The 16570-nt window shown below is 49.2% G+C and overlaps 1 protein-coding gene across 1 annotated transcript in view; it reads right to left on the reverse strand.

Annotated features, from left to right (window-relative positions):
- Positions 1-9998, reverse strand: part of LOC130128082 (retinol dehydrogenase 13-like) — a 50872-nt gene extending 40874 nt beyond the window's left edge. Inside the window, exons 1-3 of the mRNA XM_056297790.1 lie at positions 9808-9998; positions 9400-9624; positions 4421-4596 (exon numbers count right to left, since the gene is read on the reverse strand). Of these exons, the coding sequence (XP_056153765.1) occupies positions 4421-4596; positions 9400-9510 (287 nt within the window). The 5' untranslated portion in view covers positions 9511-9624; positions 9808-9998. The remainder of the gene's footprint in view (positions 1-4420; positions 4597-9399; positions 9625-9807) is intronic.
- Between the last annotated feature and the right edge of the window lie 6572 nt (positions 9999-16570).

Genomic DNA, 16570 nt, shown 5'->3' on the forward strand with positions numbered 1-16570 from the left:
CTCCTGTGTGTGTCAGCCTCCCGACACGCTAGGAGACGGCGGCCAATCCACGCCTGAGGCTCGGCCGCCGTTTTCCCTCACTGAGAAGCGCATCTCATTATGTAAGCATCGAAAGGAAAAAAATGACTATGTTCAGCCTGAATGCTTCGATGGCTCCTCATCACCACGCTCTTCCCACTTGGGCGGCGTTGCTGATATCTCAGCCAGGTGTGTGTGTGTGTGTGTTTATTTTCCCTCTCCCTCCCATGACAGTCCATCAACACTGTTGCCATGGTGACAGTATTGGCATGTCTCCCGGCTCCTGTCCTCCCCGGTTTTCTCAAGTTTAATTGACGGGTTCTTGAACGACACAGGCCAAGTAAGTCGTCCCCGCCCCGCCTCTCCCTCCCACCAGCCGCTAACCAGAAAACGTCACGGCCACCGCACGCGGACATATTAACAGACGGCTCCATGTTTAATTTACCAGATGCGCTGCTGAGTCGCGAGGCGTTCCAACTCATTTCGTATCCGCAGATAAAACTCAACATTCGACTGCATTTATTTGTGTAGCGCTTTTATCAAAAACAAGGGTCTTGAGACACTGAGAGGGACATATTGAAATGCTGGAAAGAGATAGAATCACGACTACAAAAAACAAAAAGCAGGCTCGGGTTTTCAGGAGGGATTTGAACGAGTCTGAGCTCACCCGGGCTGCAACTGGCAGTTTGTAAGATTTTGTCAAAAGTGATCTGATCTCAGAAGAGTGTATTTATCAGACCTGGACAGCTACATGCGCTGCAGGCAGGGGGAGATATAATTGGAGACAGTAGGACCTCGGATCAAAACACCCCCCCCCCCAGACACCCGCTCACATCATCTGCGAATGAATCACAAAGCAGTTCAATCAAAAATATCCGTCCTTTTTTCACCGCGGACCCCCCCCCCCCCCTCCGGAAACCTCTCAGTACCCCTTTGAGCGGAGAATGGTGTCTCGGAACCGGCTTTGTAGACCCGCTAGTTAAAGCCTCGTTCACCTTAAAACCACAGAACCTGAACCCCGCCGAGCCTGTGACCCCCGTTCTGCTGCCCGCCTCCAAGGGCGACCGGATGGAAAGTGAAGCCTCATTAGATGGCGGAGGTCGGCCGGCGGACGGGACCGCAGAGGGAGAAGTGGAAGTAATTCCTCCAGTAGGTTGTGATGAGATGTGAAATGGCCCTGCGTTGGTTCTGGGTTTTTTTTTGTTTGTTTGTTTTTTTTCTGTCTGTACATTCTTCTCAGGCAGGTAGATCTAAATGGATGTTTCGGACCTGTGAAGATCATATCTATTCCTGTACCTGCCCGCCCCCACACCAGCCAGTTTTTGACGGGCGTTACGCAGCCTTGATGCGAGCAGATGCGACACGACTGCTGCGGGCATCACGGAGCTGCCATCACTCATCCCCATCGTGACACCGTGGACTGTTAGGACGGGAATCGTCCCGTTTTCTTACGACGAGGTTTCGATGTTGTGTAACGAAGTTATTTTAGCGCTAGCGGAGTAGCTTTACCTCACTTCTGCCCTGATCCAGCAACACACTGGTTTCTCTACCAGCGACCAGCTGTACATATTGTATGTAACTAGATCTTTAACACAGACAAATGATGGAATAAAATATTAAAAAAAACAACTTGACTTCATGTTGGAAATAAATTTGTGTATTAGATCTCTCTCGCTCTCTCTCTCTCTCTCTCTTCCAGTTATTTTGCACAGTTTCATGTCCACTAAAGGTGAATTTATTTGTTCATTCACTCGATACTTGCAGGAGTTGCTACCCTCCTCCACCCCCTCCGGGTTTAACTGCACATTATCTGAAGGTCAGCTCACATGGAATTTCCGTAGGCTTTGGTTTGCTGATGGTTGTGCCGGCTAAATCCCCTCCACCGCGGATGAGTTTAATAAGCCCCACTCCCTGCTGAAAGACCAATTAACACATCTGTAGATAGGAATTATCTGGTGCCCTCTCAGAGCGGATGGGTTCAAGGGCAGTCAGAATCAGGCGGCAAGGATAAGAACAATTAACAGCTAACCCCCCTCCCCCCCCATCCCCCCAAACACACACACATGCTTCCTCTCTCCCGGCGGGGCTGTGTGCCTTTGCTGTCGTCGGTGTCAGATTGAAGTCGGCTCGGTTGTGCCGTAGTGAAATTGGGTTTCTGACACTGGGAGAAGGGACGGCGGTGTATCTGTCACCGAGCGGGGCTAATCAGTGCAGATGGGGCAGGGGAGCGGAAAGGTCAGGTGTGGCGTGGGGGAGCCTGTCCGCTGTGATAGCCGCCTCTGTGCTATTAAAGGGCAACCGCGTCATTCAGAACGGACCCGGCAGAAGCCGGAGGCCCCCCGTTTTCCACACACATGCAGCTTCGCTCAGAAAAACCTTGTGGGAGTTTTCCACAACAGTGTCTGTCTGCAGCCTGCAAGACTACAGGTCACGCCCACTTCACGGTATGCCCACTTCAAGCCACGCCCATTATGGCTTCAATTCATGCCCCTTCTGAATACAAGTCACGCCCCTTCTGACTACAAGTTACGCCCACTTCTTAAAGGAATAGTATGACCCTCAGAGGGCATTTTGGCTTTCATCTGTTTCTCATTGTGGTCTACTTGTTCTCTTTGGACAACTTCAAGTTACACCCCCCCCCCCCTCTGTGATACGCCCCTCTCTTGCAGTCTGCAGACAGACCCCTCTCGTTTTCCGCGTCAGGGTCACGTGACAACACAAGCCGGAGCAGACATTCCGGTTCAAGACCCGGTAACATTTCCGGAAATGTTTTGGGACAAGTTTTTACACAAAAACTGTTGCATTACCGAGTTCTGCACGCAAAGGGTTACACCAGTCTGCTGTAATATTCACTTATGACAGCAAGTGAACCAATCACAAGGCATGTATGAATGAATTGATTATATATTTCGAACATGTACATAAGCAGTATATAACACAGATAAGCCACTGCCAACCCAGAGAGCATCCGGATGTGGGCCACTTCAGGCAATGATGTGGCACTGATGGCCGCCTTCTGGCCCTGACAAAATGGATGTGATCCTGAAGTGGCCCGTGCGGTAAATGGTGACTATGGCCCAAATATCACAACACAAATATGGGCCACCTCTGGCAAATATGTGGCATTGCTATGGCTTGGTTCTGAAAGTGTCGGGGGTGGGACGGGTCCGGGCCACAGCAATTTTGCTATCTGGGAATAATCTGAGGCGTTCAACAAATCCACACATCAAACTCAGCGAACAAATCTCCATATGCATCCGATTATTTGTCACATGTTGGAAAAGGGGTAGGAGGAAGTATACACTTATTTTTTCCTACTCCTTCTCACCTACTCCTAAGTTAATTCAGCTGCTATACATTTTAAACTCAATTCCCTCTGTTCTGTATAGTTCAAACTCGATGCAAGTTGTGTTGCACAATACAAACCCGACTACTGTGAACAATAAGAGGAAAAAACATCTGCAGCTTGTTCACGGCAGGTGGTTGAATGAAGTGGGAGATGTATTTGTCAATCAGTAAAAGTAAGAGCACGTTTAAAAATGTCTGGAAATTGACCGACCCAGTGTGGCACAGTTCGAAGTAAAATTGAGACTGCCGAAATGAAAGATAAATGAATAAATAAAGGAATAACATCATAGTTACAGATGCTGCAGTTTAACATGTAAACGGCATCCTACACAAGCAGGGTGAAATGAAACAGAGGAAACGGTCATGTCGCGTTTACAACAAACAACAACAAACGCTATCTGGAAATCTTGCAGCGAGAGGCTGCAGGTTTGAGCGCAGGATAACCACCAGCGGTGTGGAGCGATGTGAGAGATATGTGTGTGGAAGGGGGTTGAGTTTCCATCAAACTATTTGTGATAAGGAAGCGCTGAATGGAAACACTGAAATCCATCCATCCATCATCCAAACCGCTTATCCTGCTCCCAGCGTTGCTGGAGCCTATCCCAGCAGTCATTCATTGGGTGGCAGGCGGGGAGACACCCTGGACAGGCCGCCAGGCCAACACACACACACACACACACACACACACACACACACACACACACACCTAGGGACAATTTAGTACGGCCGATTCACCTGACCTACATGTCTGGACTGTGGGAGGAAACCGGAGCTCCCGGAGGAAACCCACGCAGACACGGGGAGAACATGCAAACTCTACACAGAGGACGACCCGGGATGATCCCCAAGGTTGGACTACCCCGGGGCTCGAACCCAGGACCTTCTTGCTGTGAGGCGACCGCACTAACCACTGTGCCACTGTGCCGTGAAGAACAGAAGAGCACCATTAAAAAGTAAAAAAATAAATAAAAAAAACAAATATTTTACAGAAAATGACATATCATACAGGTAAAATAATTAGCTCCCAATGCTAAGAATTAGCTACGCCTCTTACCTGCATGTAAGGCGGTGCAGACACCAGGCACACTCGATGGCAGGAGCAAGGCCAAACTGGGGTCTGGAGGAGTCAATAGGTATTATCCATCCATCCATCCATTCGTTATCCAACCGCTTATCCTGCTCCCAGGGTCGCGGGGGATGCTCGCTGAAAGACCGGGGGTGGGGGTGAAGCTGTTAATTATTAAAAGAAACGATTCAGGCACATTGGGGCAAAAGAGCTCATGTGCTGATCAAAGAGATCGTAGGATGGACGCAGAGCTGTCAATGTTTTGTGATGGTAAACAATTCTTATCAACCCATTCCCTTTTTTTTGTGTCTCAAATGGTTTTGATGATGCAACTCTGCATCATTAAACCGCTTCAGCCCAGCATGGGGCAATGCACCCGACTTGGATTTTAATTTCTCTGACTTTTTTCAAAAGTTTTGTTAAAAATTAACTGAATATTGTGTTGTAAACGTAATTTGTGTGTGATACATCAAACCGTGGGTCGTGTCCCTGGAGAAAAATGGAGGTTGTGTGTGTGTGTGTACATGTTTAACTATCCTAATGTGGACCAAATGTCCTCATTAGGATAGAAAAACCAGAAACCACCTACCTTGTGTGGACATTTCAGAGGTCCTCACAAGGAAAAGGGTGTATTTTAGGGTTAGGACTTGGTTTTAGGGTTACAGTTAAAATTAGGGTTAGGTTTAGGTTAGGTTAAGGTTAGGGTAAGGGTTAGGCGTGTACTTTGCGTGGTTAAGGTTAGGGTTAAGGTCTAGGAAATGAATGTAGTCAATGAGGGGTCCACACAAGGATAGTGAAACCAGACTGTGTGTGTGTGTGTGTGTGTGTGTGTGAGAGAGAGGGGTTATTTCACCCTGCGCTGGATATTCGGTGAGCTGGATCTGTTTTTTCTGCAGACTAGACAGAGTTTTCCGGGTCGGCAGAGGTGTGGCGTTGCTAAGCCGCGGCTTTAGAAGATCTCGGACGGGGGGAAAATGAGTCGCTTAGCTTCATCAGAGCCGGTAAAGCCTTCAGTAGGTGGACCAGGAAGCCGGGGGATGCTTGGGAGCCGTGGAGAAAGTGGTCTGAGAGCAGCTGTCAGTGTAAGATCGCGTGCTTAAATCCTCTTCAGTCGCGCTCTCTCAGCACAGGCTAATGTTGGGTGATCCGTGTCAATTTCAGGACTCATATAGGCGGATAACCCTCAGTCCTGATTCATCTCATCTGTCCACCTCTACTGCGTGTCCACGGCTCAAAGATGGCCGTGAATTCACACGGGCAACAGAAACAACAAATCCTCCTTTAAAATGTTTACTGGTATCATCAGTTACAACCACAGCAGCAAAATGTAAGAAATAAAAAGTAGACGTGTTCCCTTGTTTACATGCGCCAAATGTGCGTGCGCAGATTGTGAGGCAAAAAGGGGCCGCGAGTCTGGCGTTTGTAAACGTCATTTCGAAGAGATCGTCACGGAGAAACTGATTTAAAACGAAGCGAAAGGCCTCACAGTTGTAGCTGCAAATCGTACAGATGGTGAAAACAAGCATCTGCGTTTTTATCACGTGCTGAAAGGGAAAACGCCAATCGAAAAGCGAAGAAGACAGGCGTGGGTTCTTGCGATCCGCCGGGAGGACTGGAAGACGTGGTCAGAAGAGCAAATATCAAACGGGAAGATGTGCGGAGAACATGTCATATCCGGTATGTGTCCGTTTCTTACACAAATAAGTATTGTGATTGAACATACGGAAGTAACAGCTATAGATGTCCATGGACATCTATAGTAGCTCTGACAACGACTCCAAGAGGATAAATTCTGAGTCTCATCACCAGCCAGTCAGACTAGCTTGGTCTAGTCAGAAAGGCACGAACTGAGGAAGCCTCTTGGATGAGAGGCGAAACGTCTTCACGGATATATACCAAGTCCAGTTGCACTTGATTCAACTCCTTTGGACAACCATGACCTGGATGAATGAGAACATTCACAGACGGGTCTATTAAGCCTCGGGTGTCCACTGAAGGGATTCTCTTTTTCTTTTAGGTGATAAACTGGCACAGTGTGGTTACAAATCTAGCTGTGAAGGTCTACGTCTTGAAGAGTAATCTCTATTGTCAGAGAAGCGTTCTGGTTTCCGTTTTAGTATGGACCAATCACGTTTGAGTCGGCGGTGACTTCTACCGGAAACGCTTTGGTTGCGTGTCGGTAACAGCTGTGTGGGGTGGAAACGCACTAAAGAGGTGGAAACGCACTGGCTGAAATATCGCCTGGCCCTAAAACACCTACAAAAAGCATCTTTGTCTGTGTGTTGCGCGGAGAAACGCCCGACTCGTGTCGACTACTTGTGAAACAGACGTCTCCATTCTCGCATCTCCAGTTACTAATCCAACTTTAAACGATGACGGGCGCGCGGAAAAAGGAAGTCTTCATAGGAAACGGAAGCCAGCAGCTCCACCGGAAGCCCCCAAATATTGGCCGTTGACCCCAGAGGCGAAATAGTCTGCCTCTGGGTTCACAGACTGCTTGAAGAGATGCGTTCAACCTGGTTTAACAGCCTTGAAAGGAACACCTCGCCCCCAGGGCTCTCTCTGAAGGTGTATATGAAAAGAAGACTGGACATCACTTATGTAAATAAAGGCCCCAGGCCAGAGCGGCTACTACACATTTTACGTGAGTCGACCCATACAGCTGTCGTCCCCTTCAGGACACATCCCACCCCCATTTGCTTCAGTGGATATCCGGCTGTATGAATCTGCATACGAGTCGAGCGCGGAACAGATGTTTAACTTTGGGTTGTATGGGTAGAAAATTAAATCATGTTTGGGTTGAGGAACCGGCGGATGTTTGGGTGAGAGACAGTAACCCTGTTTATAACTCGAAGGATTGTGGGATTTTTTTCTCATTAGATAATGTGTCTGGGATAGTGCCGCAGACTCGCTTGTAGGGACACTCCAACGAGAAGGCCAAGGGTTTTGCAACGCAGCACATTTCAACGAAAGATGTCAATCCTGGATTACATTTCAAGATGTTTGTACAAATACGATTGGCTTTCCACGATCCCGAGTGCGTTTGCGCTTCCTCATTCTGGTAGTTACTGTCACGCAGAGCGGAGGAGGTAGTGGTTATTCCTTAATTTCCTCGATTTGGGTGGATTTAGCGTCATCTGGTAATCCCCGTAGTTCGTTCCCATCCAAAATGAACGTAATCAAAATGAAAGTGGTCATATGCAGGTCACAATTTCCAGACGTTGCGGATTTTGATGTAACACGGTGTGTTTTGGAAAGAAGACTCGACTAACACTGAGCAATGCATCAGTCCGCATCGAACATTTAATTAAACCATATTAAAAGATCGATAATGATTAGCTTTGTATTTTAATACCTATAGCTGTCTCTTCTACATCTGACATGGAGGTTTCTTCTTCCTCCTCTTCTCCTCCTTTTGTGGCACCCAGTGCGTTTCCTGGGCAGGCTTCATTCCATGTGAATACTTGGCGGGTACGGGTAAGTGTAAACGTTATAATGTTGAGGACCAGACCTTTAATTTGATAAAGAAACCACCGACAGGCCCAGTCACATCTGTCCAGAGGTAAGTTAGCTACGGTCAGCTTCGTCTAATGGCCGCGTTGATGTGACACATCAGTTTGAAATAGGACTGAAAGTTTGTCAGGCATACAAAGGGAGGCAGGACTTCAGGAGACATTTAGGCCACCATCGATTACCCACCTGTCTCACCTCATCTTCCCACCTCTGCTCCGTTTTGAGATGTCAGTCTGAAAACCCTCTTGACTCTCACACAGTGAAGCGCCACGGCACCGTCCTGCCGGCAGCTGCGAGACAGCAGCGGGCACCGACAGTGAACATCCAGGCCGGCGGATGATGTGTTCAACCAGCGCAGAGGGAACCCTGGTCACGGAGATGTCTTTGTTGTGCCGATGTGAATCTCTTAACAGGGGCCGACGGCCGAGGGGTGTTCCACGCTCTGTCAGGCCCCGGGGCCTCGGAGGGAGACCGGGGGGAGGGGGACTGTTCTCATCCCTCAGATCACAGTGGGGGGAGATGAAGAGGATGAGAGAGACGGGGGAACAAAATGGGGGAGGGGGGGGTGTTGCGGAGAGGCAGAGACTCCGCTTTCAAAAGTGTGTCATCATAACACAGAGCAGATGTGTCGGGTGGGGCAAATGCACTCGCGAGTGCACGTGTGCATATCCGTGTGCACATACGTGTGTGCACGTGTGCATATCCGTATGTTGTGTAACCTGTGTGTATGTGTGCATGTTCGTGTGTGTGTGTGTGTGTGTGTTTAAGACAGTGAATCAAAGCAAGACAAAGCACTTGCAGTGATGCACTCCCGTAGCTGTGATACGTCCTGCAGGAGCACACACAACAAACAGCTGCCTCCTGAACCTCCCATTGTCCCACACTGACACATCCTTTTCCCCCGCTGTCTCGCCCAGATGAGACCGACTCGACAGACACACAACTCTACCCGCACACGATCAAGGTTTGGCAAAAAAACAACATTGAATGATGAAAATTGCACTAGCCCCCAAAAGCCTGAAAGCACAAACTGTCTCTCTCCAGATTGTTGTTGTGTGTGTGTGTGTGTGGGGGGGGGGGGGGGGGGGACTGAAAAAAAATGACACGTTGGATTTACTTAAAAGATTAAGGCGACATGCAGCTTTTTAAGTAAATTAAACTTCAGAGGATTTTGAGTACACGGAGCTGGAGAACCTCTGTTCACCACTTACAAGTTAATGAGGTCCGTGCAACTTTCTGAGCTAAAGACGCTACGCCAACTTAACCCTGACAGCTGGATGTAAGCCGTCTGGTTCTGACACGTGGCGTTGAGTCTGCTAAATGTATTTCACCCATTTACAACCAATTAATTGCGTTCTGCCCACTTTTAATTTTACTTTGCTGATACTTAGACCTAACTGTGTGTTATATCAGTGGGCGGCACGGTGGCCCAGTGGTTTGCACTGTTGCCTCACCAGCGAGAAGGTCCTGGGTTCGAACCCCAGGCCGTTCCAGGTCCTTTCTTTGTGGAGTTTGCCTGTTCTCCCCGCGTCCGTGTGGGTTTCCTCCGGGTGCTCTGGTTTCATCCCAGCATCAACAAGACGTGCCTGTTAGGGTTGACACTCCTGCCTGTGCCCCTGAGCAAGGCGATGGAAAGAAGAACTGGAGTTGGTCCCCGGCGCTGCAGCTGCCCGCTGCTCCTGTACAATAGGACGGGTGAAACGCAGAGGGTGAACTTCCCCACGGGGATTAATAAAAGTGTATCTTATCTCATCTTATCTTAAACTTGCATGCACAGACACGCTGACTGTGTATGAAATTACCACTGTTGTACTTCTCTTGTTTTCTGTTTAACTCAGCAACTTGTTTTTCAGAGAAAGTACCTTTGGAGAAAGTTTGCAGCTGTCTAGCTCCAACAGTATCCTCTGGAAAAACTCAAACGTGTACTCGAGTTCTTTGGCGTAACTTTGGTTTGCACCATCAAGCCAAGCAGCACGCCACAGTTGCTACAGCTGGAAATCCAGCCAACACCTCCGCACCCTCCAGCACTATCCCAGCCTCTCCAGAGAGCCACCTTTATGCCATGTAACTTCCTTCTGGACTAGGTCCCCATGGGTGGTCTGAAATCAAATAAAGGCATATTTAGTGCATAGTTACACCTGCACAGAATCCTCTTTTAATTTGAATTCAGGTAAATGTTTTTATGGACTATGATGTCCGCGGATGAGAGTAGGGTGCAGGTTGAGGAGAGCCTGGAGAGGTGGAGTTATGCACTGGAGAGAAGGAGCAGGTAATGGCTGCAGCCTGCAGGAAGGCGGAGTTGGACGTCCAGCCCAGCCCACAATTGATTGGCGGTGTCAGCGATTTATGCAGAAATTGCGTTAGGATATGCAGGTTGGTCACACATTGCGGGGCTGGACCTGTGGGGTAACACGCCAAATCAAAAGCACCGTGAGTAATCGATGTAGGCTGGGGAACGAAGCACGGTGATATAATGGATGTGGGCGGGGCTGAACCCATGTGCAGGGCCGGCCCTGTAGGTGGGGCCGGACCTGTGAGGCTGGACGTCCGTCTCCGCCTTCCCGCAGGCTGCAGCCGATACCGCTTGGAGAGAAGAGGAATGAAAGTGACTGGGAGCAAGGCGGAATACACATGCATGAATGAGAGGGAGGACAGCCGAATGGTGAGGAGGCAAGGAGTAGAGGTGACCAAGGTGTATGAGTTTGAATACTTGGGGTTAACTGTTCAAAGTAACGGGGGGTGTGGAAGAGAGGTGAAGAAGAGAGTGCAGGCAGGGTGGAGTGGGTGGAGAAGAGTGTCAGGAGTGATTTGTGACAGAAGGGGACCAGCAAGAGTTAAAGGGAAGGTTTACAAGACGGTTGTGTTGTATGGTTTGGAGACAGGGGCAGGAGGTGGAGCAGGAGGTGGCACAGTTGAAGATGCTAAGATTGGGGCGTCTGGGTAGCGTAGCAGTCTATTCCGTTGCCTACCAACACAGGGATCGCCGGTTCGAATCCCAGTGTTACTTCCAGCTTGGTAGGGCGTCCCTACAGACACAGTTGGCCTTGTCTACGGGTGGGAAGCCGGATGTGGGTATGTGTCCTGGTCGCTGCACTAGCGCCTCCTCTGGTCAGTCGGGGCACCTGTTCGAGGGGGAGGAGGAACTGGAGGGAATAGCGTGATCCTCCCACGCGCTGCATTCCCCTGGCGAAACTCCTCACTGTCAGGTGAAAAGAAGCAGTTGGCGAATTCAGGGGGCAGCTGGGAACCGCGGCCGCAGCCGGGAAGCGAACCCGGGTGCTAACCAGTCAACTAAAGGGTCCGACCCGTTAGCCGATGGGCTAGCGAGTCTTGTCATACCAGCTCCCTCACGCCTCTGGGCCCATGCACTTCTGATGGCCTCACGGTTTCGCCATCCCACTTCTGACACCAATGTCGCAAGTTCAGGGGCAGCCAGGGAGGGAACCCGGGTCCCCCGCACTACGGGCGGCTACGCTAACCAGTCAACTAAAGGAGACAGCCGCTTATCCCAAATTCAGCAGAATTCGCCACTCTGAAAATGAAACGATGGAATAATGTCTAATAAAAAGGACACACCTTTGTCTTTCACGGGATTTGTGAAACCCAAAACACAGCGCAGCGACCAGGACACATACCCACGTCTCTTCTCTAACACGTCTTTTCTCTCTCTCTGAATGACGTCTCCTCCTTTCTCTTTTTCTGTGTTTGAATGGTGTCACGCGAGTCTCTCTTGCGTGCATGTGCAGTCGGTTCTCCTCCCAGGTCTCCGTGGTGATGGTGGCCGCCATTTGGATGCTGCCTGCCCTTCCTCTCCTCACATACGTTTTTCTTGTTTCACATGATGATGCTGGTCGCGTGGCTTGGGTCCTGGACTGCTCCGTTGGCATGTGGACACTGCTTGGCATCCTGTGCATCATGTTCTTCATCAATTTTATGTCCGTTATAATTCTGTTATCCTCTTTGAATGTTGTATTATGTAAATTGCGTGAACACAACATCCATTGCACGTTGTCCGTCTTGGGAGAGAGATCCCTCCTCTGTTGCTCTCCCTGAGGTTTCTACCTATTCTTTCTCCCTGTTAAAGGTTTTTTTTAGGGAGTTGTTCCTTATCTGATGAGAGGGTCTAAGGACAGGATGTTGTGTTGCTGCTGTTAAGCCCACTGAGGCAAATTTGTAATTTGTGATATTGGGGCTATACAAATAAAATTGATTTGATTTGATTGATATGATTTGATCATTTTATCGTTACATCTGATTAAGTTTTGGAAGACACCCATTTAGTCACCTCGAAATAAGTGCAAGAAAACACCTGTGCATGATATAAATGACCATTACAAATTTGCAAAGACAGCACAGATTCAACCTTTGAATAATAACCACAGCACACACACCTGATCTAGCAAACAAATGTCCATAGCACAACTTACCTGGATGGAAAAGTTGTGTTAAACTGGTTAGAGCTAAACTGTGTAGGTAGGTATATATCGCAGGGAGGTTGATACTTTTTAAATCATATCATGCATTATAATGTAACTATATTTAATCACCCGGTAATCACTCACGAGATTCTCTGCATTTTCAGACAGGTACGCCATTAAACAGCGGATGGCTACTTGCACGGGATCATTCTCAGGAAACACACACACAAACACACACACATACACACGCACACACATTGCTTCTCACTATGCATCAAACAGCACGCCGGAGTCCACATCACAGTAGTTGAGATTAAGTATGCGAGGGTGCAAGCAGACTCGCCACATATACCTGCCTCAGCACATTCATCAGATCACACATTTTCATCCAGCACTTCCTCCTGTGGCGCAGAACTCAGTCAGGACTCGCTCTGTGTACTCGTCCAGGTTCGCCATGGATTTTGTGTCCAGATCAACCTCTTGAATTCTTCTTTAACCTTGAAAACCAGCAATTTTACACTGTTCAGCAACAATCTGACAAATGCACCGCACAATGACATCACAATACATGTATGACTTGCATGTATCCTCTACTTAAACACAGGAGAAGCTTTGAGCAGCTAACCACCGATCCAGTCTGCTTGGTGCTTGGGCCCTAAGACATCCAGAGGAAATGCCCGAGTAACTTAAAACAAGGCAGGCCATCTTTGCTTAAGGTCCTCTATGGCCGGGCAGTCCTCCACTATCTCCTGCCTCATCTTCTCACTGATGATCTTCCAATTGTCCTTCTTTTTGAGCTCGCTAATGAGCTCACCATGCTCCATTTCAAGAGTCTGTTTACATTCTCTGGTTGGGAGCAGAGGGAGTTAGTTTAACTCAGCTTTTCGTGGCATTTTTTCCCCCTTTTACTCCCCAGTTGTACTTGGCAAATTACCCTTCTCTCTGAGCCATCCTGGCTGCTGCTTCACCCCCTCTGCTGATCCGGGGAGGGCTGCAGACTACCACATGCCTCCTCCCATACATGTGGAGTCACCAGCCGCTTCTTTTCACCTGACAGTGAGGAGTTTCACCGGGGGGACGTAGTGCGTGGGAGGATCACGCTATTCCTCCCAGTTCCCCCTCCCCCCCGAAAAGGTGCCCTGACCGACCAGAGGAGGTGCTAGTGCAAGACACATACCCACATCCGGCTACCCACCCGCAGACACAGCCAGTTGTGTCTGTAGGGACGCCTGACCAAGCCGGCGGTAACACGGGGATTCGAACCGGCGAGCCCCATGTTGGTAGGCAATGGAATAGACCGCCATGCCACCCGGACGCCCCCTTTCCGTGGCTTTTTGACTGCAGCAGGTCTCTTATTTTTGGCTGAGTTGAAAATCAGCTCTGGACAACCAAGGCTTTTCATTTTAGACCTCTAGTTTCCCATCCTGTACTTCAGCCTTGTTTGCCACCCATAGAATCCGGAGAACGATCCTGGCTCCTTCAGGCAAGGATGCTTTTGGATTAATGCCTCCACAACATTAGAGCTCTGCTCACTGGTTGGATATGCACAGTACTGGAAAATTCTCTGCCAGTTTTTCAAGAACGTCAGATTCAACACTTGGGTTGCCATCTTTTCTGAATGCATCGTTAGCAAACTGCAGAGTCAGCTCTGTGTCACGAGCAAACCGGGGGGGGGGTGTCAAAATGAGATGGTGATGGTTGTGATCGCTGACTATGACTCTCTGGCGAGGACAGCAAAATTGTGTCACATGATGATTCAGTTGATGATCCAAAAGAGGCAACCGAAGAGGCGTCTGACTGTGGGGGGACGCACTGTGCTGTCAACTGTGGTAAAAGTTACATGCAGAGGGTCACCAAGTACTATTTTGATAGAATCTTTGCCCTTAAGATAAGCGGTTGTGGTCAAAGAGAAAAAAATGCCCAAAATCAGCATCTTTATAGTGTAGTTTCCTTCCAATTGAAATGTCACTCTGACTACTACTACAGCTACTACTTTCAGCTGCTCCCGTTAGGGGTCGCCACAGTGGATCATCCATGTCCACCTCTTCCTGTCCTCTGCATCTTCCTCTGTCATGCCAGCCACCTGCATGTCTTCTCTCACCACATCCATAAACCTCCTCTTTGGCCTTCCTCTTTTCCTCTTCCCTGGCAGCTCCATATTCAGCATCCTTCTCCCAATATACCCAGCATCTCTCCTCCACACATGTCCAAACCATCTCAATCTTGCCTCTCTTGCTTTGTCTCCAAACCGTCCAACCTGAGCTGTCCCTCTAATATACTCGTTCCTAATTCTGTCCTTCTTCATCACTCCCAATGAAAATCGTAGCATCTTCAACTCTGCCACCTCCAGCTCCGCCTCCTGTCTTTTCATCAGTGCCACTGTCTCCAAACCATATAAAATAGCTGGTCTCACAACCATCTAGTAAACCTTCCCTTTAACTCTTGCTGGTACCCTTCTGTCACAAATCACTCCTGACACTCTTCTCCACCCACTCCACACTGCCTGCACGCTCTTCTTCACCTCTCTTCTGCACTCCCCTTTACTTTGGACAACTGACCCCAAGTATTCCAACTCATATGTCTTTTGTCACCTCTACTCCTTGCATCCTCGCCATTCCACTGTCCTCCCTCTCATTCACGCATAAATTAAATGAAATGTCACTCTGACTACTGAATCCAGTTCTTGGCATGTGTCTGGCTTTCCAGGAGGCAGTATTAGCTTCCATATGTCATGGTCATCAAGGATCACATATAGCTTTACTGGTTCATACATCTTTTCCTGTTTGTAAAATAGATAAAAATAAACGTATGAGAATGGAACACAACACAAACAGCAACCTCCTAAGAAATCATCATCATCGGCAGTCACTCTGGGTCGAGTATGACTGTGCTTCAGGACGCCTGCACGTGACAGCTTTTTACATGGAGTGGCTAATGTGCCTGCAGCCACCACAGGTCCTTGGCAGGGGGTGGCCAGAGTCCAATTGCATAGAGAACCAAGACGATTGGGGGCCACCCTCTGTTGCAGCCTTCATCCACCTTCACTGTCGTTGTGACCTGGAGACATCTTCCACCAGTTCCGCCGTTGAGGTCTTTGTTGGATCGCGCTTCGTCTGGAACCTCCCCCTTGACCTATCCACCTTGGGTGACCCTACCAGGAGCCAAACTCCAGACGGCATAGCTCTTGGAATCACTAGTACACCCAAGCTTCTCCAACACGACAAGGTGGTGATCCAGCAGAAGTCTTAATAAATGCACCATTGAACAAGCAGTTTTTGGAAGGGGTGTCAATGTTTAGTTAGGAAGGAAAAAAAAGGAATTGGGGCATCTGGGTGGCATGGCGGTCTATTCTGTTGCCTACCAACACAGGGATTGCCAGTTCGAATCCCCATGTTACCTCCAGCTTGGTCGGGCATCCCTACAGACACAATTGGCCCCGTCTGCGGGTAGGAAGCCGGATGTGTAGGTCCGTGGTGGTGTAGCAGTCTAAGCATCGGCTTTGTGTCCATGCAGTTGCCCACTGGGGACTGGGGTTCGCACCCCGGTCTCGTCAGATCTGACTATGGCTGGACTTGATGAAGCAGCAATAATTGGCAACGCTGTCTTCGGGAGGGGGGGGGTCGTCTTGTGTTCGTCACATGAACGCGTCCCTGTGTGTGTCGGGAAAAGCAGTGGTTCGGCCTGGATTCGCCTCGTCACGAAAGGGGGGAGGCGTCTCCTTCGAGACCGCCGGCCGGAGAGATGCAGTTGGCAAACGCATGCAGTATGAGGGTGGGGGTTTGAACTAAAAAAATAGGCATCAATTGGCCACTAAATTGGGAGAAAAGGAGGGAAAAAAATCAGAAAAAAAAAGGAAGTCGGATGTGGGTGTGTCCTGGTCGATGCACTAGCGCCTCCTCTGGTCGGTCGGGGTGCCTGTTTGGGGGGGGGGGACTGGGGGGAATAGCGTGATCCTCCCACACGCTACGTCCCCCTGGCGAAACTCCTCACTGTCAGGTGAAAAGAAGCGGCTGGCGACTCCACATGTATCGGAGGAGGCATGTGGTAGTCTGCAGCCCTCCCCGGATCAGCAGAGGGGGTGGAGCAGCAGCCAGGACGGCTCAGAAGAGTGGGGTAATTGGCTGTTGGGGAGATTGGCAGGGAAAACAATCCAAAAAAAGAGAAAGAAAAGGTAATCTACTAAAACACAATTGTCCCATGGACATCT

The sequence above is a fragment of the Lampris incognitus genome, chromosome 17 (assembly GCF_029633865.1).
Source record: "Lampris incognitus isolate fLamInc1 chromosome 17, fLamInc1.hap2, whole genome shotgun sequence".
NCBI classification, from domain to species: Eukaryota; Metazoa; Chordata; class Actinopteri; order Lampriformes; family Lampridae; genus Lampris; species Lampris incognitus.